At 51.9% G+C, this 24,257-nt stretch overlaps 1 protein-coding gene across 2 annotated transcripts in view; it reads left to right on the top strand.

The window, feature by feature from the left end:
- Positions 1-24,257, top strand: part of CAPZB (capping actin protein of muscle Z-line subunit beta) — a 124,635-nt gene that overhangs the window by 64,075 nt on the left and 36,303 nt on the right. For both annotated transcript variants that reach the window (XM_024554301.4, XM_053921805.2), the window contains exon 3: positions 21,364-21,485. In XM_024554301.4, coding sequence (XP_024410069.1) covers positions 21,364-21,485 — 122 coding nt within the window. The remainder of the gene's footprint in view (positions 1-21,363; positions 21,486-24,257) is intronic.

The following is a 24,257-nucleotide window of genomic DNA, read 5'->3' as shown; positions in this document are numbered from 1 at the left end:
CCTTCCAGCTTTGATACCTCAGGCAGGTTACAGCATCTCCCAGGGTTTCCTCCAATAGACAAGACTGGGATAAGAAAACCGAATTCCTGGGGCAGCTGCCAGGATTTGGGAGTGTGTATAAAGTGCCAACACGTACAATATGTGTAAGACAGGTGCTGAATAAATGCTAGCTGATGCTTTTATTAATAACCTCCACAGGCTTCCGAGGGCCTGTTCCTTAACCCCTGGGTTCTGCCTGCCCAGGGGCTGTGCCCTGGCGCCCCAGGCGGCCTTCCTGATGGTGTTTTCACAGGTGAACACGGCCCAGCCTTGGATGGGGTTTACAACCCAACGTAGGGTTGTAAGGGCTTGTTTTATTTAACCTGGAAGGGGGGAGATTAGAAGGCTCTCCATTGAAGCATTGTGGTTTTTTAATTTTTTATTTATTGACTTTTTACAGAGAGAGGGTAGAGGGGGCTGGGGAGGAGAGAGATTTGTTGTTCCACTTATTTTATGTGCCCTGACCTGGGATTTTGCAACCTTGGCGTGTCGGGTGATGCTCTAACCAGCCCAGCTACCCGGCCGGGGCTCCACTGAGGCATTTTAGATGGTCGTGAAAACGGCCCCCTGCCTTCCCTGAACCGTCAAGGCTGGGACCCCTGAAAAGCAGGCTGGGAAACACCGATGTCTGCCACCCCAGAGTGAATAGAGGAGGTCAGAGGGCGGGCTCTCTGGATGGTGTGGGTCTTCCCCCGCCCCTTCCTGTTTGCTTCAGCAGGCACCGGTCTCCCTGCTTCAGTTCCCTGAATTCACCCAGTTCTCCCTTGGAGTTTTCTGGAAGCCCTAGGGGAGAAGCTGAACAAAGTGGTTGGATGGTGTGACAAGGTGGGATGGGTCTTAAGGTTGAACTCACTGTCCAAGGACAAACCAGCTGACATTATAGCCTCACAGGTCATTTGACCTCATTGCCTTCACTTTAGCCATGAAGAGGTTCACACAGTTACCTTACATTTCCCAGGACAGGACACCTGTGAACTCTGAACCCTCAGGATTCCTTTCTGTTGTTCAGTTTCCTGCTTTCTCCTGCCTTCACTTCCATTCATTTACAGTTCCATCTTATCAAGGCTGCTGATCTCTTGTTTGTGTCTTGAACCCACATCTCTAACCCCGCCTCCCACAGGGTCAGTATTGCCCCAGGCATTCCCTGCTGCAGTCTTCTCCAGCCTCACCCAGCAGTGGTCCTCTGTGTGGGCCTCTGTGCCTTGGCTTTTCCCGCTCTCGGGCAGTCTCCTGAGTCCTCCTCATGGTGGGGAGGCTACTTTAGCAGCTCCCCTACTGCTGTCTGTTTGCAGACCTAATGCAGAAAATGCATCTGAGGTGCCACCAGCCAAGAAGTGCAAGTTTGGGGTGGGCTAGAAGCAGAGCGACCATTTATTTTGCACATTCTCGGAATCAGATTGGTTGTGGTTATTTGATGGTTCTCCCCTCCTCCCCGCCCCCACACGTGCACACACTCGCTTTATTTGCCAGGTTGCGGAGCCTGTCTCAGTATACTTGGAGACCAGGGTCCCATAAAACTCGTGCTTGGTTGTTTTTAGGGCAGCTCTGAGTCTGAGATTGTTAGCCTGAGATGTCTGTGTGGCAGCGTTGGGATGTGATAGGTTGAGCACCTTGAAATCAAAAGGTCCAGCCGAGCTCACCTCTCGTCTTCATCATGTGTTAGTTGTGTGACCTCTGGGTGTCTGTCTCCTGGTGTCGGAGGTGGGCGCGATGACACTGACTCTGAGTGCTAGAGACCCTGCGGGTAAACTTCCAGCACAGCTCCTGGCTGATGGTGGCTGATGGTAGCTGCTGGCGTGCGGGTCTGAGGTCGCATCCAGCTCGCCCAGGCCTGGCTTAGCCCTTATGCAAGTGAGTAGGAACCCTGCTGGCCTCCTGCTTTTCTCTGACGGCAGTGATCATGTGATCCCCACGACCATGGCTGCCACCACCAAGCAGCATCACTGTCCTTGCTCTGCCTTTGCTGAGAGATTGGAGGTGGGGGGCCTTCTAGGACTCCCAGAGGCTTCCTGTCGCGTACATAAAGGAGTCCGAGCTTTCAGGAGGGCACAGGGCTGAGGGAGGATTCCGCCCTCCTATTTTCGGTTCCTGGCCCTCATCAGGCTGGACCCTTCTTACTCATTAGCCAGACGGCCTGTGGCTGCCCCTCGCCCGTGTGCTGCTGCCTCCTGGACCTTGCTGCACTCTCAAGGCTCATTAGAGGCCCTGCCAGTCACAACGTGCCTAGACCCTGCCTATGTGAGGCCTCGTGAAGGGCAGTCCAGCCCTGTGCCCCACCCCGCATGCCCCACAAATGATTACCAGCCAGACTCTAGTTGCTTGGTGTGCAGGAGAAGGGGTAGGAACAGCACTTGTGAAACTCCAGATTTTCAGGTCCTGGTGGGCCTGTTACCTTTTATGTAATTGCAACCTTTGAGCCAAGTCCAGAATGGATGTTGCAGATGGTGGTGGTGGGAGTGGTGTCAGATGCAGGCTCTGGGATGAGAACCTGAAGACAGGCCGCTCGGAGGGGAGATTTGAGCCACATACAGAGGAGAGTTAGTTACTGTTAATCTCCCTCTCTGCTCTTTCCGGAGTGTATAGGCACACTTAATTACCATTGACTGGAAGCTAGAACAACACTCTTGTCGATTCGCCCCAGGCTGGAAATGATTATCCTTCATGCAAGTGGATTTTCCCCTTTCTGTCCGCGTGCTGAATACCAGTTGGGTCCAGAGGTGCGTCAGGCACTTTAAAGTCGCTTACCACTTCTTCCCCGACATGTCCATGTCTGTGTCATGGACCTTCCTACTTCCGAACACTATATGATGGGAGGAGCCACGTCTCTGAGTCACATCCTTCAGCAGCTTTTGGCGTAAAGCACTTCCTGTCCCTTGTGTGCCACCCTTTCGTCCTGTTAGCACCAGGGAGCCCTCCGGCTTCAGAGCGCCTGTGGAATGGAATGACGCTCATTCATATTCCCGGACCCTCTCCACTGGGCACATCATTGATGCTAAATAAGTATTGGTGATCCCATAAACCTACCCATCCCCAGACTCTGAGAGAGGGGGCTGTCTCTGTTATACTTTCTAAGTGCGTGATCTGAAGCAGAGATGAAAGCAGGCTGAGGTGTTAACTGGGGCGACCTCAGCCCCATGCCCCAGGGCTGGTGGCCCCAGCAGCTGGCAGTACACGGAAAAGCAGTACATCATTGCGAATCTTTAAGATCACCTTAGCTGGGCATGGGTATGCCCTGACTGTTTGGGTGGCCTTGGTAAGCTACTTAAACTCTCTGTGCCTCAGTTTCCTCATCTATACAGTGGAGATAATTATGGATCTGCCACCTCATTCTCAAGAGGGAAGCAGTGTGGGTGGACAGCTGAGTGCCACGGTGGGCGCAGACGAGCGCTCGGTGGGTCAGTGCTGACCACTCTGTCGGAGGAAAAGGTGATGGCGGCTGACTTGCCTTGTGAGCTTTCTGACAGCATATAGTGAGTGGAGGAGAAATTCAGTAATCGGAGCAGCTTGAATTCTTTGCCGTTTTCCGTTACAGTGCAGCTGTCCTTTTCAGGAGGACTGCACTGTGCGCTTTCCTCATTGGCCAGGGTGGTGGGTGAATGTTTCCCGATCAGGCTCTAGGAGAGGGTGCTGTCTTGCAGCCAGGAGTGGGCAGTGAGGCTGCTCAGAGCTCCTCCCAGGGGCAAGTGGCACGTAGTGCTGTTGCCTCTAGTATTTTACCTCTTGGCCTTGACAGTGACGGCACGACACTGAGCCTGTGGCATGTGGATGGGTGGCCTCCGGGAGTCCAGGAGAGAGGCAGGACCCAGGGGCATTGGATGCAGCTCAGGCTGCTGGAGGCCCGTGGAGACCTGGTGCCACACGCCCAAAGTGGTTACTTCTAAAGAGTGCCACCCGCCCCCCTCCGGCCTGTCAGGTGGAGGTGGGTTTATCTTCACTTTAGGGCAGTTCAGTGAATGTTGTTGCTGTTACCCGACCCTAGGGTACCGGGTTATTCTAACAGCCTCTGGACCTCCCTGCCTGTAGTCCGGCTCTCTGCAGCCAGAGTGGCATTTCCACAGTGTAGTCCTGATCGGGCCCTGTCTGCCCCCTCCTGCCTCCCCCAGGGCCCCTCTACACCAGCCACACTCGCCGGCCATAGCATCTCCCAAAGGCCCCATGCCCTGTCTTGTTCGGTTTTTGTACCTGCTGTCCCCTGCACTGGGAGGACATCTCCATAACAACTGTGCTTATCTTCAGGCCTCTGCTTGGGCCTCACTCCCACCCTTTCCACTTCGTCACCCCAGCTGTGGCGCCCGCCTTTAATCTCGGTTGAAATTGCCTAATTATATGATTCTTGCACTGCCTCTTCAGCTCTCTGAGGGCAGGATCTTGTCTACTTTGTTCACCTTTGTGTCCCCAGTGTGTGGCATGTAATGGGCACTCAGGAAGGCAGGGTCAAGCCCCTCTCGAGTGCTGGAGCCTGAGCTGAAGCACTGGGTCAGAGCGCTAAGTAAGTTAATATTAGTATCTTGAAAGAGTTCATGGTCAGACAGATGCCTTGAGAGACAGATACCTGATGGATGTAATTCCAGGATCCCGGCGGAGAGGAGCACAGCGCTGTGGACGCCCCACGGAGGAGCACCAACCCCACCCTGGTGGGTGGGTTTCAGGGAAAGCTGCTTGGAGTAGGTGAAGCCTGAGATATCCCCTGACAGAGTGACAGGGAGGGAGTTAGCTGGGCAAAGATTGAGTAGCAGCAGTGTGTTTCTGCCCAGACTACAACCTGTGAACTGATACCTAGTAAGCTGTGGGCATTGGTTCAGGCCTCGTGGGTCCCTCGCCAAGAAGCAGGTGCTGGGCACCCACTCCAGTTTGCTGGGGACCTGCTGTTTGTTGCCAGTCAGACTTTTTAGATGGATAAGGGAAGGGACAGAGATAATCAATTATCTGCAATTCTAAGGTTAGAGCTGGGAAACATGCCTTTTTCCTAGATTACTCCATGTGCCTGCCTGCCTTGGGAAGAGCCCACGTCAGTCCTTTCCTGGGAAGCCGTGACCTTGCTGGCCCTGAGGAGACTAAGGGCTTTACGGAGCTGTACCTGCCTTTATCTTGCGTGATCTCACAGGGACCTTGGACCTTCCGAATGAGGTCATCCAGGCGCTCTGTCAGGTCCTGGTGCCTCTTTCACAGCTCCGGTCAGTAACAGCCACTGCTCCCAGTGGATTCCAAAGTCAGCTCCTCACTTCCCATTTTTCCTAAATGCTTAGATTTTGGTGGAGGAGAGGGCTGCAGGGTCTTTGATCATTGTTACCCTTAGAAATAACTTAAAATTTGATAACACTTCTCATAACTGCTAGGGGACCCAGGGTGCCCTCCAAAGTAGAGTTAAGTTGCCTGTTTAAAAAGATTGTGCCGCAGCCCTGGCTGGTGTGGCTCAGTGGATTAAGTGCTGGCCTGCAAACCAAAGGGTTGCCAGTTCAATTCCCAGTCAGGGCACATGCCTGGGTTGCAGGCCAGGTCCCCAGTAGGGGGCACACAAGAGGCAAGCACACACTGATGTTTCTCTCCCTCTCTTTCTCCCTCCCCTCCCCGCTCTGAGGATAAATGAATAAATAGGGAAGACTGTGCCCCGGTGCTGCACCGCATGTCATGTTCCCCGAAAGAAGAGCATCTCTGTTGGTGTAGGCGGTTTGGGGAACCCACCGCTCGCTTCTGCTGCTACCACTTGCAAGTGTTCCTTCTGGGCGGACCAGGAGGGTGTCGTTTTTCTCTTTTATTGCAGGCCATCTGCCCGTGTGCAGGACATTTCTCTTGGAAATACTTGTGAAAGTGCCATGTAAATACATGCAAATGAAAAATCCAGTCCCTGGGTCTGAGGGGTGTTTTGTTTCCCTATGAATTAGGTTTCTGCCTTAAAACACCTTGACAGAAGAGCCTGCCTGCATGCTGTCAGTGGGAAGACCCCTGGACAGGAGAAAATCTAGCCTGTTCTCTCCCAGGCCAGTAGTTCTCTTGCGTTGCTTTGAGGGATATCAGGATTCCTAAAAAGGTGGCAAGGGACAAGACCGTGGGCTTCATTCTTGGTGAGAGCAGACTTAGAACCTGGGATTACCCACTGGTTTCCACCTTCTTTCCGTTCTTGAGACCATGAGGAAATTTGCTGATGCTCCTTGGGCTCCGCAAATCTTTGCCTAATTAAAGGGCCTCCCAGCGGTGCACGTAGCTCTTCTGCCTCAAGTCTCTGCCCTGTTGTGTTGGTGTTTAAAATTCCTTCTTTCCAAAATGTTTGCTGCTCAGCAAGTCGTCTTGAAAGCCCCCACTTTCATTAGAGGAAGCTTTATTTTCCTTTTCAGTTTTTATGGTGCCTATGTCCAGGAAGTTTAGTGCATTGGAGTTACTTGTGCAAGCGCTCTTTGGTCACTTTCCCACTTGATGTGTGTGTCTCGCCACAGCACTTGGGATGGCAGTGGGTGCCCCTGGTAGCTGTGCAGTTTCCCGGTGGATGAGGGACTAGGCAGGATTGTCCAGCCTTTCGGCATTTCTGGGCCACACATTAAATACACAAACACTAACGAAAACTGATGAGCATAAAACAGGTTTTAAGTAAACTTACAGTTTTGTGTTGGGCCGCATTCACAGCCATCCTGGCCCGCAAGTGGCCCGTGGGCTGTGGGTTGGACATGAGGATCATTTGGGTTTCACTCTGGGCAAAGTGAACAGGAGAGCTTAGTCCTCCCGTGGTTTGGGTTAGTGGGAGGGAGCACTGCAGGGTCAGGGAAGGGCTTTAGAAGGGACCTGACCTTGGTAAGGGTCAGCGTGCTGCAGCAGGGGGTGAAGCAGATCCTGGGTGCTTGTCCGCTGGAGCTGGGAGGCGTACTTCATCTGAAATGCACAAAGGTGCCCTTCCTCGGGCTTGCCCTGATAGAACTGTCTAGCAGGAGGTTCGTCTCGCTCTTGCATTTTAGGAGCTGTATGGCGTCCTTTTGCTGGTGGACCCCATGAAGAGCGGGCGTCCAAGTTAGGTGCTGCCTTCCTGGTTGATGAGAAACGTGAGACATCAAAGTGAAATGCAGAGAGACCCCTTCTCCAGAACCAGAAGAGGCGGAAGGAAGGCATTTCCTTTCCCAGAGCGGTCAGGAAGCCCCGTGCAGGTTGGCAGGCAGTGGCCCTGGGTGAGGAGTGTCTGGGTCACCCCCTTAGGACACATCTGGAGGGGGAACATTAAAAACACATGAGGAGAGTGCGGCGTACTCAGCCTGCTCCCCCTGACATTTGAAACAGGCCAGGAATGTGGACTGGGACGGAGAGGAGCCTGCGAGGCCTGCAGGGCTTTCTGGTTGAGGCTGTCTGGCGGACCAGGGGCTTCTGATGCCTGTCCATCACCAGCCACTTTAAAAGCTGGTGGCGTGCTGACTGCCAGTGAGGAGGTCTCAGGTAAACGAAGGGGCCCTGGAGTGGATGGGGCCCTGTGCCGTGGGTGGAAGGAACGACTGGGCTCCCCTTGAGTAAACAGAATTGTGGTGGGGGCTCACAGGGACAGGAGCTCACTCTTGGAAGAGAGAAGAGGCAGTTTGGGGAAGAGAAATTTCCTGAGAGCTTTAAATTTGAACATGGAATTCGGGGGAGAAGCTCCCACGGTCACCAGCTGTTCGTTCTTCCTCGTCTGCATGTTGTGGGCGATTCGCTCGCGCTGCCAGGCCCGGGTTGTGGTCACTTGTGGATCTCACCCCGTGCCTCCCTCAGCCCATGTTTCATTTTGCTTTGTATTAGGAAGAACGTCACAGACTTTTGATTAGCTCAGAAAGCCATATCCTGGATGGTTATAATGATAATAAGTAAATAGATTAAGTCCTTTTTAAAAAAAATTAGTTTGCATTCAACACTATTCTGTATTAGCTTCAAGTGTGCAGCACAGCCCGTAGACCTTCCTGTAGGTTACAAAGTGTTCCCTTCGGTAATGCAAGTGCCCACCTGGCACCGTAGGTGGTTATTACAATATTACTGACCATATTCCCTATGCTGTGTCTGACATCCCCGTGCCCATTTGGTAACTACCAGTCAGTACTTCTTAATTCCATCACCTTTTTTGCCCCGTTCCCCAGTGACCCTGTTCTTGTTTCCATTGCATTTGGTTCTTGCCCCTGTCCTTCTTCGCTCATAGCACGCTGGTATTTCTTTTGTGCCCCTCCCTCCTCTTAGACTTGGAGTTCCTCGAGGGCGGGGCACAGTTTAATCGTGCATACATTCAGGTGAATTTTGTCAGGAGCCACAACTTTGAGTTTTGCTTCCTAATTAGCCAAAGTGGAGAAACGGGCGCTCTGGGAACTGAAAGACCCGGACAACCAAGGGGACACATTGGTTGCTCCCGGGTGGAGCTGACTGCCTCCCCAATAGGAGGAATTTCAGATTTTCCTCGGTCCTCGCATGGTCATTGTCACTAGATGAATCGGTGAAGCTGAAACAAAACCCGATTTGAGACATTTATTCAGCGGCAGGAATTCATTGTGCAACGCCGTGGTGTGCCGACCAGGGTGATTTCTAGGCTAAGAGGGTAAAATAAGCAAAACAGAACACTGGCTCGTTCCGGGTGCACCTCACACACCGTGGCAGACGGTGCTGGCCCAGGCCCCTCTCCGATGCATGCACGGCACTGACACCACCACTGGGAAGGAGCCGGTGGCATCACTGCAGTTTTGGTGGACTGTGGAAGTCTGTGGTCTTGAGAGTATGGGGAGAGGATGTGGTGGAAAGAGCCAGCATGCTGGTGCTGGTGTGACTCAGTGGCATTGTGGCTCTGAGCCCCTGCTGCTGCTTCACAGGTCCTTGGCCTCCCAGGGGCTCTCAGGACCCCTGGGGTGAGGTGTACGTGGCGGTGAGACTGCTTGTGTCCGTGGACACTCCCTCCGGAAACCTCTTCCTCCCTCCCTCCCTCACCTTGGGACCTGAGAAAACCCTCTTGTGCTTGAGGGTGTTTTGTGGGCTTTCACAATCCAAAATGTGTCCTCAGTGGTCATCACCCATGTTTGGCTCGGCTTGGTGATTCCTGTTCACGTTTCACCACGCTGTCCCTTTACTGCCAACTGAACACACGTGATTTCCCTGGAGCGCCCCCTCCACTGTGACAGGCGGATGATACGCAGCGGCCTGCCCTGCTCGGCCATGGGGAACCCTCCTGGGTCAGTTGTTCTGTGTCCCCTCGCGTCGGAGATTTCCCTCCCAGAGCCTCACTCCCGTCTTTCTGCGGCAGTAGTCCATTCATAGCTTTCAGGGAAGTTTAACCGTGGTTTTACACACGTTTTATAAAACCTGAGGTCGAGTCTACACCTGAGTGCCCAGTGATGAAATGGACCACTTTTTCCATCACCGGCAGGTTTTAGGAGAGAGGTTCACACTGATCTGACCACGCTTGATCCAACTTGCACCAAGAACTTCTCTCTGCCACCGTTCAGTGGGTGATTCTTTCAGTGGAAATACTTTTTCCTTGGGGCAACTTGCCAGGCAACGTGCCCCAGGGGCCCCAGTGGAGTGGTTAAGGGCTCTTACTCTGGGGGGTTGCACGGGTTTCGGTGAGCCTGGCGCTGAGCTAGAGGGTGGAGGTCCCGTCCTGCCTGCGAAATTGCAGTGTCATAAATGAGCTGTTCCCCTGTATTTTTTACCTGGTTTCCCCCAAAAGATCGAGGTGACATGAGAATGTAGCCATTGCAACGATACTTGAACAACCTGGACTGGGAAAGCAGGCCCAAGGGCCGTCCTGGAACAGGATTGCAGCTCTGTCCCCCCTTTCACAGCAAAGGCTGTCACTGGGCTTCTGGTGGCGCCCGAGGACTGTGAGGACCGGGCTAGCCCCACAGGCCCCAGCAAGGTGGTTGGTGGTCCACACCCCGAGGGTGCGAGAGCTTGAGTCTCCCTCTGACTTGGGAGAAGGGTGGTCACAGAGCTTCAGCACCATCCCGGGCATCCGTCTCTCTTTCTCTCACTCACCCTTCCCTCCACCCACCCAGCCGGTCGGCAGTCCCATCTCTAGGAGAGGCCCTGGTGAACATTCGGGGAGCTGGCTCCCCTCTGCACACACATGAGTTTCAAAAGATCAGAACTCAGCCTGAGCAGCCCTGCGTTTCCACAGTTTAGCCCAATCCCACCAACACTTAGGAGGCCCCACCCACCCACGATAGGCACTAGGCGGTCCAGGCAGCTCACCCCTGCCCTGAGGGGGAAAGACACCCCCTTGGATCTGTATGGAGCTGTACGAGCTTAGAGGAGAAGGAGTTGCCTTCTTTCAGGGGGCTTTGGGACTGAGTGGAAGAGGCAGACCTTGAAGGACACTGAGAGTCATTAGGTGGCACTGGGGGAAGGACGGATGTTCCTGGTGGGGAGAGTGGCCTGGTGTGGAGATACCATCCCGGCTGTCGGGTGGAGGGGCAGGCATGGGACCGTCAGACTGCAGTGCAGGCTCCAGTCCACCTGGTAAGCCTCCTGTTTGCTGCCCTGGGGCAGAGACGTTTGCCTGCTTGTAAGTGGCAGCTTCTCATTCCAGCTCAGTGAGTACAGTGCTGTTCTCAGTCCAGGGCAGTGTATCCGGTGAGTGTACCGTCCAGCATCTTGAAGCTGCATCTGTATTGTGTTCCGTCCCTCAGGGACCAGTCCGTAATTAAGAGGAGCAGGGGATTTAGGAAGACCCTGGCTCCTCTCTGCAGACACAGGTGATGCGCTGTGCTCCTGGCCAAGGAATGGTTAACTTAATTAGGCTCCCGGCACCTGGTTCATCCCTTCAAGGAAGCGTAGGGTTACGTGTGGATAACAGGAGCCTTGTGTGTGCCTCTGCCGGCTCACATGCAGTGATTTTAATTTCTCCTTTCAATTTGTCTTCTCTTTGTTCTGCCCCTTCCTGACCCTTCCTTTAGAAAACCTTCTGGCCTCTTACTCCAGGCTGCAAGCTTCCAAAAGGCAGAGCTTTTGAGTCTTGAGTATCAATGCCTGAAACCCAGCCCAGGAAGTTTGCCTTTGTTTATTATTTATCTCTGGAGTGGTTGGGGCACCTGCCTAAGACAGGAGAGGGGGGGGGGCTTATTGTTTCTTGAGAAAGTTCTTTGTTGTTAATGGCTTGTGAAAAATAGATTTCTAAGTAGAAGAAAATATTTGTTGGTCCAAAAAAAAAAAAATTTCCTGATGTTGGTGCGCTTCCTTTGTGTTAGACCCTCAGTAACTGTAACCTCAGCACCTTTGGAGAGCGAGCGCTTAGTCCGCCAGGTGCCCACGGTTCACTCGGGTTTTAATGTTCCTAAATTGGGAAATTGCTTCTTAGCACTTAACATGCACATTAATGATGTTCTCATTGGTGGTACATCTTACAGTTTACAGTCTTCAAGTGAAGAATACAGTCAGTACTTAAAGAATATTCTCTGAGTCGGCTGATAGCTTAATTAGATAGAGGCTGGGTCTCATGTCTTATGACCCCCCTGGCTTGTACATCCGTAATACGCATTGTACATCTTTCTCATGTTAAGAACACGGGCTGGATCGGAAATGGCTCGCAGGCCCCTTGTGTGTGTTGTTGAAGGTGGAGGCCTGAGAGGCCTTCAGCCCAGCAGGAACCAAGTTCCCGTTTCTTGCCAGGCTCTGTGCTGGGTGGTGGGCGCAGGGCCCCACCTGCAGTCCCGGAGTGGCTGCAGTAAAGCCCCTTCCTGGTGGCAGCTCCCTGTGAGTGCGCTGGCCTGGCCTCCGGGAGGAGAGGCTTCGTCCACGCAGACCCGGAGTTCTCCCCCATTGGCTTCTCTTCTCCCCCCTTTCCTCTGAGCCCTACTGGATGGAGGGAGCTTTGTCCATCTGGTGGCTTCCGGCTTTGGAAGAGCTGGGTCAGTTTTGAGTTCAGCTTCCAGCCCACTCCATCCCATGGGAGCTGTGTCGATCAGCCAGGTCCTGGGGTCATGCAGGGCACCAGCCTCACCTCATAGTGAGGTGCCCAGTAACTTAGCCTGTGTGGCTTTTGCCCCGTGGTGACGTGTTTTGATGGATCCCAGTTTCCTTGACAGCTGTAATGTGCTTTGTGAGAGCAGTGCTGGCTGTCTCGTCTGCCGCTGGGCCTGTGGCACCCACCACGTGCCCGGTGTGGGCACTGAGCGTTTAGGGAGTGGGATGAGTCTCTGTGAGGCAGGTATTGCGGCCCCCCCTGCAGTTTGGGAGGGTCACACTTAGCCAGAAGGTGGCAGGCCAAGGGTTTGAGCGCATGTTCGATTTCAAGGTTGGTGCTTTCCCCACGCCGACCATCAGGGCTGAGTGCCGCCCTGTAGATTATTTCTGACATTAGCACATGTATCACCAAAAACACTTAAAAAGTTCTTTTTCATTGACTTAGAAACATTGATTTGTTGTTCTATTCACTGATGCATTCATTGGATGACTTGTATGTGCCCTGACTAGAGAGTGAACCGGCAACCTTAGTGTATAAGGGGCAACACTCTAACCAACTGAGCTACCTGGCCGGGGTACTTAATTATTTTTTTAATTGGGAAAAAAAAGGAAAAAGGTTTTGGGTCTTGGGAAAAATAAAAGGAATGTGTTGCAAGCAGAGACCTCTGCTGGCCACCGGGAGGGGACTTCAGTATCCTGAGCCCTGCTCTGTGGGCTGTTGTGATGGGGGGTGGGGCTGGCCAGGACTCTGCCCGGCCGTGATTTCACCAGCATTACTCATCTGAGTGTGTGACCCAGCGAACAGGGTCTGGTTTTGATTCTTATCTCTCTGGTGGCGGGCGCCCAGCCAGCGGGCAGATCAAAAGACGGAATGTGTTCATTTGGCCATTATTTAAAAAACCGAGGTACAAGGGTACATTTCTTAAAGACGAGGGCGCCGTGGATTAGATTATCCATGGAGTTGAACTGGTCTGGCTTTTGTGCTTTTTTAAGGGTTCATCTCAAGTTTCTTTTTCTGGTCGAACAATTTTTTTCAACATTAATAACTAATGGAGAAGGGAAGAGGCAAAGTAGAACCATATGGCGGCACAAACACAAACCTCACTTGTGGCCGGAAACGTCTGATTTGTATCTCTTTTCATGTGATCAGCTGTTGGGTTAGATGGTAGAAAAGTATTCAGTTTGGGGGCAACAGCAAGATGTGATTTTGTTTTAACCCAGTGGTAGTGTGTCCCACGTGTGCTTTCTGAGATGTTGGCCAGTAGCTCTGAGGCTGTGGACAAGTTACTTCTCCAAGGCCCTGTTCTCTCCCCTTCAAACTAGGAGTGGTAGCTGGATCGGTGAATAGGGCTGTTTGGAGGGTTAAAGGAGGGATGCAGGCAGAGTGTACAGGACCACTGTGCCTGGCGTGCACTACCAGCTGTTGGCTCTTATATCCACCTGATCTTTGTCCTCGCTGTTATTAAGGTGTCACTTGAGGCAGTTGCTAGTGACATCTTAACATCCTTGCTTCTGGGACTTTGCACTCGCTGCCCAAGTTCACTTTATTCCCCTTTCCCTCTGTCTGTCCAGTGGCCCCCTGGGATGTTGTGGCAGTGGGGCGATGGGTGGAGGCCGGACCGCCACTGCCAGACCCGGCGGCAGACACACTGTCCTGGCCAGTGCAGCGTTTATTATCCCCTATCATTTGGAATTAAGTTTAAACCCCCCCAACAGCCTGGATTGATCTCATACCTTCGGGTTATCTGAAGCCCCTTATAAAGGTTGTTAAGCAGATCAGATGAGCGGTTTGGACAGAAACCATTCTCCCTGGGGCGTTGGCACCAATCACGTGATCTCACTAGAGGCCCTCCTTGGCTTGGGAGGCAGCAGAGCCCATGATACGCCCACCCCACAGTGAACTTTCAGCTTTGTTTGGACTTGTCCTCCTTTTAACTTGCTGTGCAAACTCACGATCCATGAGATCTAATGTGATTTCTTCCACTGTTGTAAGCATTTGACATGACCAGGAGGTGGGGGGTAGGTTGGGGATGAGTGTAGGGAGAGGGTCGTTCAGTACCTGACTTGATTACAGAGGTAAACTGCCTCTATTCAGGATCTGTAGTGGGACCCCAGGTCCCAAGATTCATACCCACTTTCTCAGAGGTCTGCAAACGTACTGGAGCGCCCACCTGGGTGTGCGTGGCGCTGGGCTGGGTCTGGGGGCCAGTCCCTGCCCTTGTGGAGAATGTTAAATAGTGAGGGAGGAGTCGAGTAATAGCTGATGACAATATGAGAACAGCCACCCCCAAAGCATTTGGGATTCAGTTGACATCAGTGTTACTGAAGGAATTCCAAAGAATGAGACATCTTGATAAAGAAATTAGAGTTTGAGCTGGACCCTGAAGAATGGTGGGATTTGAGAGAGGAATAAAGGATAGGGTGCCAGATTTGGCAAATAAAAATATATGTTCCATGTAACATTTGAGACATACTTACACTAAATGTTAATTCATTGTATGCCTGAAGTTAAGATTTAAGTGACCGGTCTGTTATTTTATCCAGCAACCGTAAATGGAGAGGATTTTTGGTGGAGGAACACGTGTGCAATTGTGTGTTCAGGAAGCAGTGAGTAGGGCAGTGTGGCTGGTTGAGAGGGTTCGGACGGAAGTGGTGGGGTGAGACGGTGAGGGGGTCACTGGTGCCGGGTCACGACTGATGCCCGCACGGGCAGCTGCTCTGTTGTGCAGATCTGTAAGCACACCGCACGCACAGTCCGTGCTTTGTGCTCCACACGGTAACAGTCAGATTACTTCTGAAGAGCATTTTAACTTAGATCAAAGAAACAGGAGTGAAGAGGGGAATGGAATACAAACATATCTTCAGAGTTGATGCAAAAGGGGGACGCTGTACCTGCTTGGATGAAGGATCAGTCAGCCATATCACTAGGGCGAATCATATGCCATTCATAAATTCTGTGTGCTTTTCTGTGTGCTGCCCTAAGTTTATTTTTATTTTAAATTATATTTTATTGATTATGCTATTATGGTTGTCCCAATTTTTCCCCCTTTACCCCCCTCCACCCAGCTCCTCTCCACTCCCTCAGGCAATCTCCACACCATTGTTCATGTCCATGGGTCACATGTATAAATCCTTTGGCTACTCCATTTCCTATGCTGTACTGTGCATCCCCATGGCTATTCTGTAACTTCTTAATCCCCTCGCCTCTTCACTCATTCCCCCACACGTGCCTCCCAACTGACAACCATCAAAACACTCCTTGTATCCATGATTCTTCTGTTCTTCTTGTTTGCTTAGATTTTTTTTTTAGATTCAGTTGTTGATAGATAGGTATTTATTGCTGTTTTATTTTTCATACTTTTGATCTTTTTCTTAAATAAGTCCCTTTAACATTTCATATAATAATGGTTTGGTGATGATGAACTCCTTTAGTTTTTCCTTGTCTGGGAAGCTCTCCATCTGCCCTTCAATTCTAAATGAAAGCTTTGCTGGGTAGAGCAATCTTGGCTGCAGGTCCCTGCTTTCACGACTTTGAATATTTCTTGCCAGTCCCTTCCAGCCGCAAAGTTTCTTTTGAGAAATCAGTTGACAGTCTCATGGGAACTCCCCTGTAGGTAACTAACTGCTTTTCTCTTGCTGCTTTTAAGATTCTGTCTTTATCTTTAACCTTTGGCATTTTAATTATGTGTGTCATGGAGTGGACCTCTTTGCATCTATCTTGTTTGGGACTCTGTGCTTCCTGGACTTGCATGTCTATTTCCTTCACCAAATTAGAGAAGTTTTCTTTCATTATTTTTTCAAGTACATTTGCAATTTCTTGCTGTTTTTCTTCTCCTTCTGGCATCCCTATGGTGCAAATGTGGGAACACTTAAAGTGGTCCCAGTGGCTGCATATGCTATCATCATTTTTTGGGAGGGGGTATTCTTTTTTCTTCTTGTTGTTCTGATTGGTAGTTTTTTGGTTCCTTATGTTCCAAATCATTGATTTGATTCTCAGCTTCATCTACTCTACTGTTGTTTCCCTATAAATTGTTCTTTATTTCAATTAGTGAATCCTTGTGTCTGACTGGATCTTTTTTCTGCCTTTGAGGTCCTCGTTAAGTTCCTTTAGCATCCTTATAGCCAGTGTTTTGAGCTCTGTATCTGATAGGTTGCTTATCTCCATTTTTTGTTTAGTTCTTTTTCTAGAGTTTTGATCTGTTTTTTCATTTGGGCTGTGTTTCTTTGTCTCATTTGGGCAGCCTCCCTGCATTTGTTCTTATGTGTTAGGTAGAGCTGCTATGACTTCGTGTCTTGGCAGTGTGCTCTAATGTAGCGGGTGTCCTGTAGGGTTAGTGGCACAGCCTCCCCTATCACCTAAGCTGAGTACTCGAGGTGCATCCTTCATGTGGGCTGAGTACACCTTTCTCTTGTAGTTGAGCCTTGGTTGCTGTTGGCAGGTCAACAGGAGGGATTTACCCAGGCCAGTCAGCTGCAAGGACTGGCTGTGACCACTGACCACCAACCTTCATCTTCTGTGGAGGATCAGCTGTGCAGGGGCAGGGCGGTGGTGCTCCCGTGTGGTCTGTAGCTGTCCGCTGGGTGCGCGGGCCCTGGGGTTTCCCGGGTGGTTCAGGCCAAGGTCAGTACTCACCTCTGTTCTGTCTGGGGCCACCCTGACTGAGCTATAAAGCAATCTGAGATGGCTGCTGCTTGTGCCGGGCTTGGACACTCCCAGGTAAGGCCAAGCTGTGATCCAAGGCTGGCTGCTGCTGGGGCTGGGCCTGTGGCCACTTAGCTAGGGGTACAGGGGGCTAGAGGCTCACTGAGGCTGGCCGTTGCTTGTTTGAGGAGATTTAGGAGGTTGTGAAGCATGAGCTAAGACCAGCCATTCACGTGGAAAAGACACTGTTAACAGTTTGGGTGGGCTGGTAAGTTGGGTGGGACAGAGTCTCAGGGGATCTCCAGGGTGGGGCAAACAGTGTTAGCTAGGTTGATAGAGTCTCAGATATGGCACCCACCTGCAGACTCTGTGTGGGGAGGGTTCAGAAAGGGGACAGTGGACTCTGTCTGCCTTTCTGCCCCCCAGCCCTTTCCTTGTTGCTGGACACTTCAGTTCCTCCCTGTGTGCCACTGGTACCTTTCAAGTTGCTACCCTGGTGCTGGAGCTCAGAGGGAATGAGTCTGAGTTAGTCCGTGTGTGGGTTCTTTAAAAGGAACTGCTTGAGACTCCAGAAGTTTCTTCCACTGACTCAATCCCCACTGGTTTTTGCAGCCAGGAGTTATGGGGACTTATCTTCCTGGCACTGGAACCCTGGGATAGGGGGTCTGGTGTGGGACTGGGACTCCTCACTCACGAGATATCCCTCCGGAATTTTTATCCACCACGCGTGGTTGTGGGACCAGCCCGTTCCGTGTCTCTGCCTCTCCTACTAGTCTGGATGAATGTGGTTTCTTTAATTCCGTAGTTGGACTTCATTCAACTCGATTTCCAATGGTCCTGAGTGATGGTGGTTCTGTATTTTGGTTGTAATTTTGATGTGGTTGTGTGAGGAGGTGAACCACGTTTGCTTATGCTGCCATCTTGACCGGATATTGCCACAGGTTTTTGAGTGACAGTTCAGATGTTTTTCTGAAGTTGGTTACCACCAACTTCATGAACTTTGAAAAGTCCAGTGACAGATCTTCAAGGGCGGCTGGATCTAGGAGCTCAGATAATGTCTCAGGGGCCCTGCACTGCTCAGAAGCTCAGGCAGGTGCTCTCCTGATGCCTGCTGCAGCCCAGGACCCTCACCCCTCATCCCAGCTTCCCTGGCAGAGGGAGGCAAAGCCATACGTGTTCCCATGGCCTGTGGAGGAAACTCCTAGGAGAGCGTCTTCCCCAAATAGGCCCAGGCTCTTTGCACCGAGGACCTCTGATGGCCCATGGCAGGTAGTGGGGTGGAGGTCAGCCTTGTCCACACTGCGTGGAGTGAGGAGCTTTGTGACCAGAAGAGGAATGGCAGGCTGAGCAGGTCACGAGAGTGGCTTTTGATGACAGCCGACACCACAAATCAACTCCTTGCACTGTTGCCTTAGTCGGCTTTGTCTGTGCTTTGCGGGGCAGGAGTTACAGCGTGGGAGCAGTGGGATCCCTTCTGGTCCCGAACGCCGATCTGATCTTCTTGGGCTCCAGGGACAGGCCGGATCCCATTCTCCAGACCAGTCGCTGTCACATTTTGAAAAAAATTTTACAGGCCAGAATCATTTATTTAAAAAAAGAAAAAAAAAAAAAAAGGACTAGGTCATTGGGTTGCCAACTTTTAAGACAAAAACAAAATAAACCTAGAATCAAGGACATCTTAAAAACAAAAGGGGGTGTTCTATGAAAGAGGAAGAATGCGCTTAACCGGATGAAGAGATTAGTGGCATTTAGATGAGTCTTTCCCTGCAGCACTTTCCCCCACGCCAAGAGTCTCCAGGCGTGGCTCCCCCACTGTGTTTGTGGTGTGGCTAGTTAGCAGCAGGGTGCAGGTTAGAACCAGGTCTCTCAGTTCTCAGTCTTGCTACTGTTGGTCCTCCAGGTCATATGATATTAATAAAAATGCCAGGATTTTAATTAAAACTCCAGTTCATCTTATCTAAGTACTTTCGTACAACTTTTTGGTTCATAACTGTGAATACCTGGTTGGAACCACGAGAGAAGTTGGTCATTGGTGTTATTAAAGTTTACTTCTTAACAATACACTCTTTTCTGAAACCTGACTGCTGTGTGTCGAGCACTGCCGTCGGCCCCAGGGATGCAGCCGCTGGCGAGACTGAAGCCCCTGCCCGCTGAAGCGTGCCTTCTGGTGAGGGAGACAGACAGCAAACCGGGAAGAAGCAGAATTTCAGGTCATGCAAGTGCCAGGAAAAATTGCTCAATATTTTTCACCTGTGGATTAACCTCTTGGATAGGAGTGAAGCCACACCCATTTTATACCAAACCCCATTATCTTTTAAGCTTTCCTGTGTTTGGGGACTTAGCTGCAACCAGTGGGACTGATGGGAAAGGGGAAGCAGGTGGTTCCAGGCAGAACTGGGGTTAAGAAAAACTGGGTTCTCGGGGGTCCATTTTTATCCGGTGCCTGAAGCTGTATGGTGTACTCAGGTGTGATCTAGGCTGGTGTGGCCACCTAAGAATGCCACACAACAGATGGCACGGAGTGCCAAAGAGGGGAGCGGGGTGTGAGTATGTCAGCTCCTAATGTGTGTGCTTTCCCTGTGCGGGGCACTGTGCTGGGTGCCGGTGCGCTAGCTCATGTGATCCCCCAAATCACCGTTGCTTGGTTTTTATTGTCACCACCTTATAGGTGAGGAAGTCCTGTCTCAGTGGAGATGAGAAATGACTTAGCCAAGGCCACAAAGCCAGTTAGCAGTGGGATGAGGACATCTAACTTCAGAGCCCGTTTGCTGGGTCTCTACCATAACCCAGGACAAGTCGGGCTGGTAGCGTCAGGGCCCTGGCCAGTTAGAAGGGGTTGTAGACAAAAGTCAGGGCCCAGCAGGCTAGCCAGGGCAGCAGCCAGCAGAACAAATAGTGACGCTTAGGGGAAGGCCGTGACATGATGGGCAGGCTCATGGGTGCCCGGGGTCATTTCCCTGGGTCCACAGCAGGAGGCCAGACCAGTGCCAGATCCCAGCTGCTTTGGGTGGGAGCTGTGAAAGTCTTCCCACCGTGGCCTGGACTTTCTTCCAGGCCCTGTGGCTGTCCATAGCCGAGTGGGGGTGGGTTGGGAGGGAGTCGTTGGCCACCAGAGTGTGACTTTGCGTGCACTGTCCTTCCTTTAGCTGTCTCTTAAACCAGACTTATAATCAGAAGGGGAGGTTGCTGCCTCTACTGCTTGCCTCCTGTGTGGGCCTTGGGCACCTTAACGACTGGGCCCCAGGTCTCAAATCCGTGAAGTGGGGACAATACTTACCTAGTTTACAGGTTGGAAGCGAGCTTAAGTAGACAACATGCCCTATATAGAGGGCCTGGCCTGGGTGTGATGCATGGGAGACACTTGGGAGTGAGTTGATGTGATATGATCAGCACCAAAACCGACTTTGAAAATAGCCCTATTAGACCAGCGGGGGGGGTGGGGTGGGGAGGAGCCCCATTTTCGTTTGTCTGTCTGTTTGGTGGAGGGGGTGCACAGGCAGTTGTCGCATGGAGAAGGGATTCTGAGAATAAGTAGGTTGTGTCCAGGCGTTAATGGAGTGTGTCTCTTGGGGGGATAGGCGACACACTGCTCCGTGTCATTTCACTGAGGCCAGAATTGCCGTTGCTACAAGGCAGGGTAACCGCCCTCTAGCTGTGCCAGACAGGGCCCTACAGGCTGAATTCTGAAGCACCCCAGGGGTCAGCAGAGGTGCCCTGAGAAAGCCCCTGGAGGCTGCATGGTGTCTGAGGTGGCGGGTGTGTTCTCTGTCCTCGTCTTTCTGGTGGTGGAAAGGGTCTTCTGGAGGAACACAGGATCCGCTGCAGCTGTCAGCCCCTCTGCTGAGCTGCTCTTCTGGGTGTCCTTGCCACATGATTTAACTTTTCCATTTGGAAAGATTGTTGGTGCAGTTGGCAGCCCCTCGCCTGGTAAACGATATGGTGGGGCCTCCATAAACCCAGGCCCATGAAACGAGTAAGTCAGCACATTGAAAATACAGTGTGGAAGTGACTCAAGCCTGAAGGAATCCATCTCTGAAAGTGCTGCCATCCCCTCCTGGAATATTTTGGTGGAAAGTGCTGCTCGAGTTGGGAAGAAGAGTCCGGCAGCCTGGTCACCAGCAGGGCCTCACGTCACATTGAAATGAGAAATGACTTGAACCCTGCGTGCCCCAGCCCACGGAGCCCTCCTTCTCACTGAGGTGGCCCCGGGCAGATCAGCCCGATGGAGACCCACTGGAGCTCCAGCTGGAGAACACTGGCATGGCCCTGTCTTTGTAGCAGGTAAGGTTGACTCTACAAGTCAACCTGGTAATGCTTGGCCAGGGGCCTGGAAAGTAGTGGAAACTCCACCCAGCGTGGGAGCCTGTGGGAGTTCTCCACCACGGGTGGGTTGCTGTTCTCAGAGTTCAGTGGGTTCCTGTATGTTTACAATGTTTACCTTCTTCTTGGGACTTCAGCTTGTGCTTTGCCCACCAGAGACCAATACCAAGCATGTACATACTTAAATGTACTAGACCACCCTGGCGACCAGGTGATTAAAACTGCACACAGATTTGGAAGGACGTCTGTATTGGAAATCACGCTCCGCTGTAATTCAAGAACAGGTTTCTTTATAGAGGGACCCAGTTGGTGTCAGACACATGTGGCAAAGAAAAGAACAGGCCCGTGATTCTGGCAGGGTACCAAGGGCCAGATGTTAAATGTGCTGACCACGATCTGGCTGTGGTTGCCATTAGCCAGCCTGGGTCTGATGTGTTGTTTTAACCCGTGTCTGCCTTTTCCTTTCTCTCTGCCAGGTCCCCAGTCTATGTGAAGATCTCCTGTCTTCTGTTGACCAGCCGCTGAAAATCGCCAGAGACAAGGTGGTGGGGAAAGATTACCTTTTGTGTGACTACAACAGAGACGGGGACTCCTATAGGTGAGCTCCTGTCCCTGGAGTGCAGCAGGCGTGCCAGGCCACCCCCCGGGCAGTCAGTGCCACACAGCAGCACCGGGACCGCTGCACTTGGACAGGCTGGGACCCCATCAGCCTTCTTCACATTTGTCCTTCTGCAGGTCCTTCCTCTCCTTCTTCCTCCCTTCTCCCCTTCCTTCCATGCAGTCAGCCAGCAGATGCTGTGGGGTGCCCCCAGTGAGTACTGGAGATTCAGCATGAACAAAAGTTACTGCAAAACAGCGAGCAGTTTCATTATTATTTATTAAGTCCTGTGGAGGGCAGGGTACAGGCTATGGACGTGATGGGGATCCTGAGCACAGGAGGGGCTGTGTGGTTAAGGGGCATTTGAATGCAGCTTTGTCAAACAAATATGCAACTCTCCGTTCTCTCTTCCATCACCATGCTGAGGGCAACAAAAAGGTGACCTAAGTCCCTACCCTGGGTGATCACTAGTCTAGAATCAGAGATGCACCCTGCAGCTGATAATTGTGCGGTGTGTCTCATGCAGCCAGTGCCAAGCTTACTTAGGATTTGAGGGTAGCATAGAAGATACCATGGTTGAGTCCAGGAGGACTTCCTATAGGAGGTGATGCCTGAGCTCGGTTTTTAAGGGTGTCTAGGAGTTCTTCCTGTTAGAAAATTGAGAATTGTAAACCAGCCTAGTATTTCTGTAGGCTATAGTCAGTGCCTTGGAGAGTGGAGGTGGGGGGACGTAGTCTGTTTTAGGTTTATTCGGAGCCCACAGAACCTGGGCTGAGTTTTGAAGCCTCAGCATAGTGCTCTTTTGGGGGAGTGGGAGCAGGGTCAGGGTCAGAGAAATGGAGCAGGAAATACTGTCTGGAGTCAGCCGACCTGGGCCTCAAACCAGCACTGCCCTCTATAGCAATGGGGACTTGGGCCTGAGCAGTTGGCAGGTCAGGGTCACTGTTTATTGAGGTGAAGAAGACTCTCAGAGTTGCTGGTTTGGGGGCATTTTAAGGTTGAGGTGCCCATTAGGTGAGAGCGGAGGCGTCCAGCACACTGTGACTCATCTCGAGGTCTGGGTGGAGAGGGAGGTGCCTATGTGGGAGTCCCCAGTGTAAAGGGGGGTGAGAGAGCCCTGAGGCAAGCAGGCTCAGCCTTGAGGGCCAGTCAGTGTACAGGCTGTGAGCACAGGCCCAGCTCCTTCTTGGGAGCCTCCTAGGAAATGGGTGGACCAGCCCTTCCCGAGAGAGGTCGGGAGGTGCCAAGTGGTCCCACAGACCAGGGTGCACATCACCAAAGGACAAGCAGCCTTGCCAGGCACAGGGTTCAGGGGAGGCTTCCTGGAAGAGGTGACCTTGAGCTGAGTCTTGCTTAATCAAGATCATTATGGTTCCTTTTTCCACCTGAAAACTCCAGCTTGCTGTGTAAGGCAGCTATTCCCCAGCAGCCTGTGGGAGGCTGGGATCATTTCCAGGCTGGGCCACCCCAGGGTCTTGATACCTGCCTCCCGTCCAGATCGCCCTGCCAGCTCCTACCTTCATTCCTCAGGCACTGCAGAGGGGCCGAGGGGACCTCAACTGAAGAGGAGCCTGGGGTGTTGGGGCACGGGACTTTTCTTCCCTTTGTCCTCTTCTCTGTATAGAACTTCAAGGTCTTCTGATTTTCTCCACACGTTTCCATCCTAGTTGTTTGATCGTTTGCTTAAATAAGATCCTTATGGCGTGACCGTTGCCAGCAGCACTGTTTGAAACCTGTTAGCTGAAACAAAAAGCATTCTCTGAGGGAAATGAAAGGCCTGACTTTTGAAATCTAAGTGTTCCTGTCCATCTGTCTTTTTTCAAATGGCCTCCATTTAAGCTCTTAAATGTGCTCTGAGTGCTCCTTCCACCAAGAATATTCTGGGGAATGTTACGATTTTCCCCCCAGCTACAATTACCCCGGCTCCGGGGCTAACAGCTTGAAATGCTGTCGTCTGTGAGCCAGGAGAAATGTGAGTTACAGGCTTCTTGAAAATTCCAGGCCCCCTGTCTGCAAGAGAGATGGGCTCTTGTGTCTAATCAGGTCACCTTTTAGTGAAAGCCAGTTGGGGCGGGTCTTCCAGGCCCACAGGAAGGTGATGGCCGTTTACCTGAGCAACAAAGGTCAGAGCCTGAGCTTTATAAGGAGACTCAGAGAGCACGTGGGGGGAGGGGGTTCAGGTTCTCGCGCTCAGAGGGTTCTCCACTCCCACCAGGGAGTGGCAGAGCCAGGACGAGTTTACAGACAGAAGAGGTGACCATCCTCTGCAGCTGCATCTTCATCTCTGGGTCTCGGGCGAGGCCTCAGCGGAAAAGGCAGAAAGTCACTCTGTCTCCCTTGGTTTGCAGGACCACCTGCAGACAGCACCCCGTGGGTCCTTTCTCCCCACTCCCTGCTGTGAGTCATCGGGCCTTACTGCACACGACCTCGGTGCTGCATACTTGGGCGTGAAGGCAAACAGCCCAGGCCCCCCTCTCAAAGCTGTAGTCTAGGGCAAGAGAAGGGTAGGAGTATGGTGAGAATCCGTGTCTATGCGGGAGTGAGGGGACAGGGCGTGGGGGCTGGGGAGGATGGTTCCTTCTGCTTCAGGGGATGGTGTTCGAGAACTGATTTACTCTTTCAACACCACTTTCTAAAGTAAGCACGTGGTTGGGGGTCAGGCTCTGTTCTAGATGCTGAGCACACAGGGGAGAACGAGAGACTTGCCTTGTCGGAGCTCAGGTTCTAGAGTTGGCTGGCTAAATTTAAGTCGGTTCGAATGAGATTAAATGA

This window comes from Desmodus rotundus, chromosome 3, assembly GCF_022682495.2.
Source record: "Desmodus rotundus isolate HL8 chromosome 3, HLdesRot8A.1, whole genome shotgun sequence".
NCBI classification, from domain to species: domain Eukaryota; kingdom Metazoa; phylum Chordata; class Mammalia; order Chiroptera; family Phyllostomidae; genus Desmodus; species Desmodus rotundus.
The sequence above is the reverse complement of the archived record's forward strand: the minus strand, read 5'-3'. Positions and strand labels throughout refer to the sequence as shown.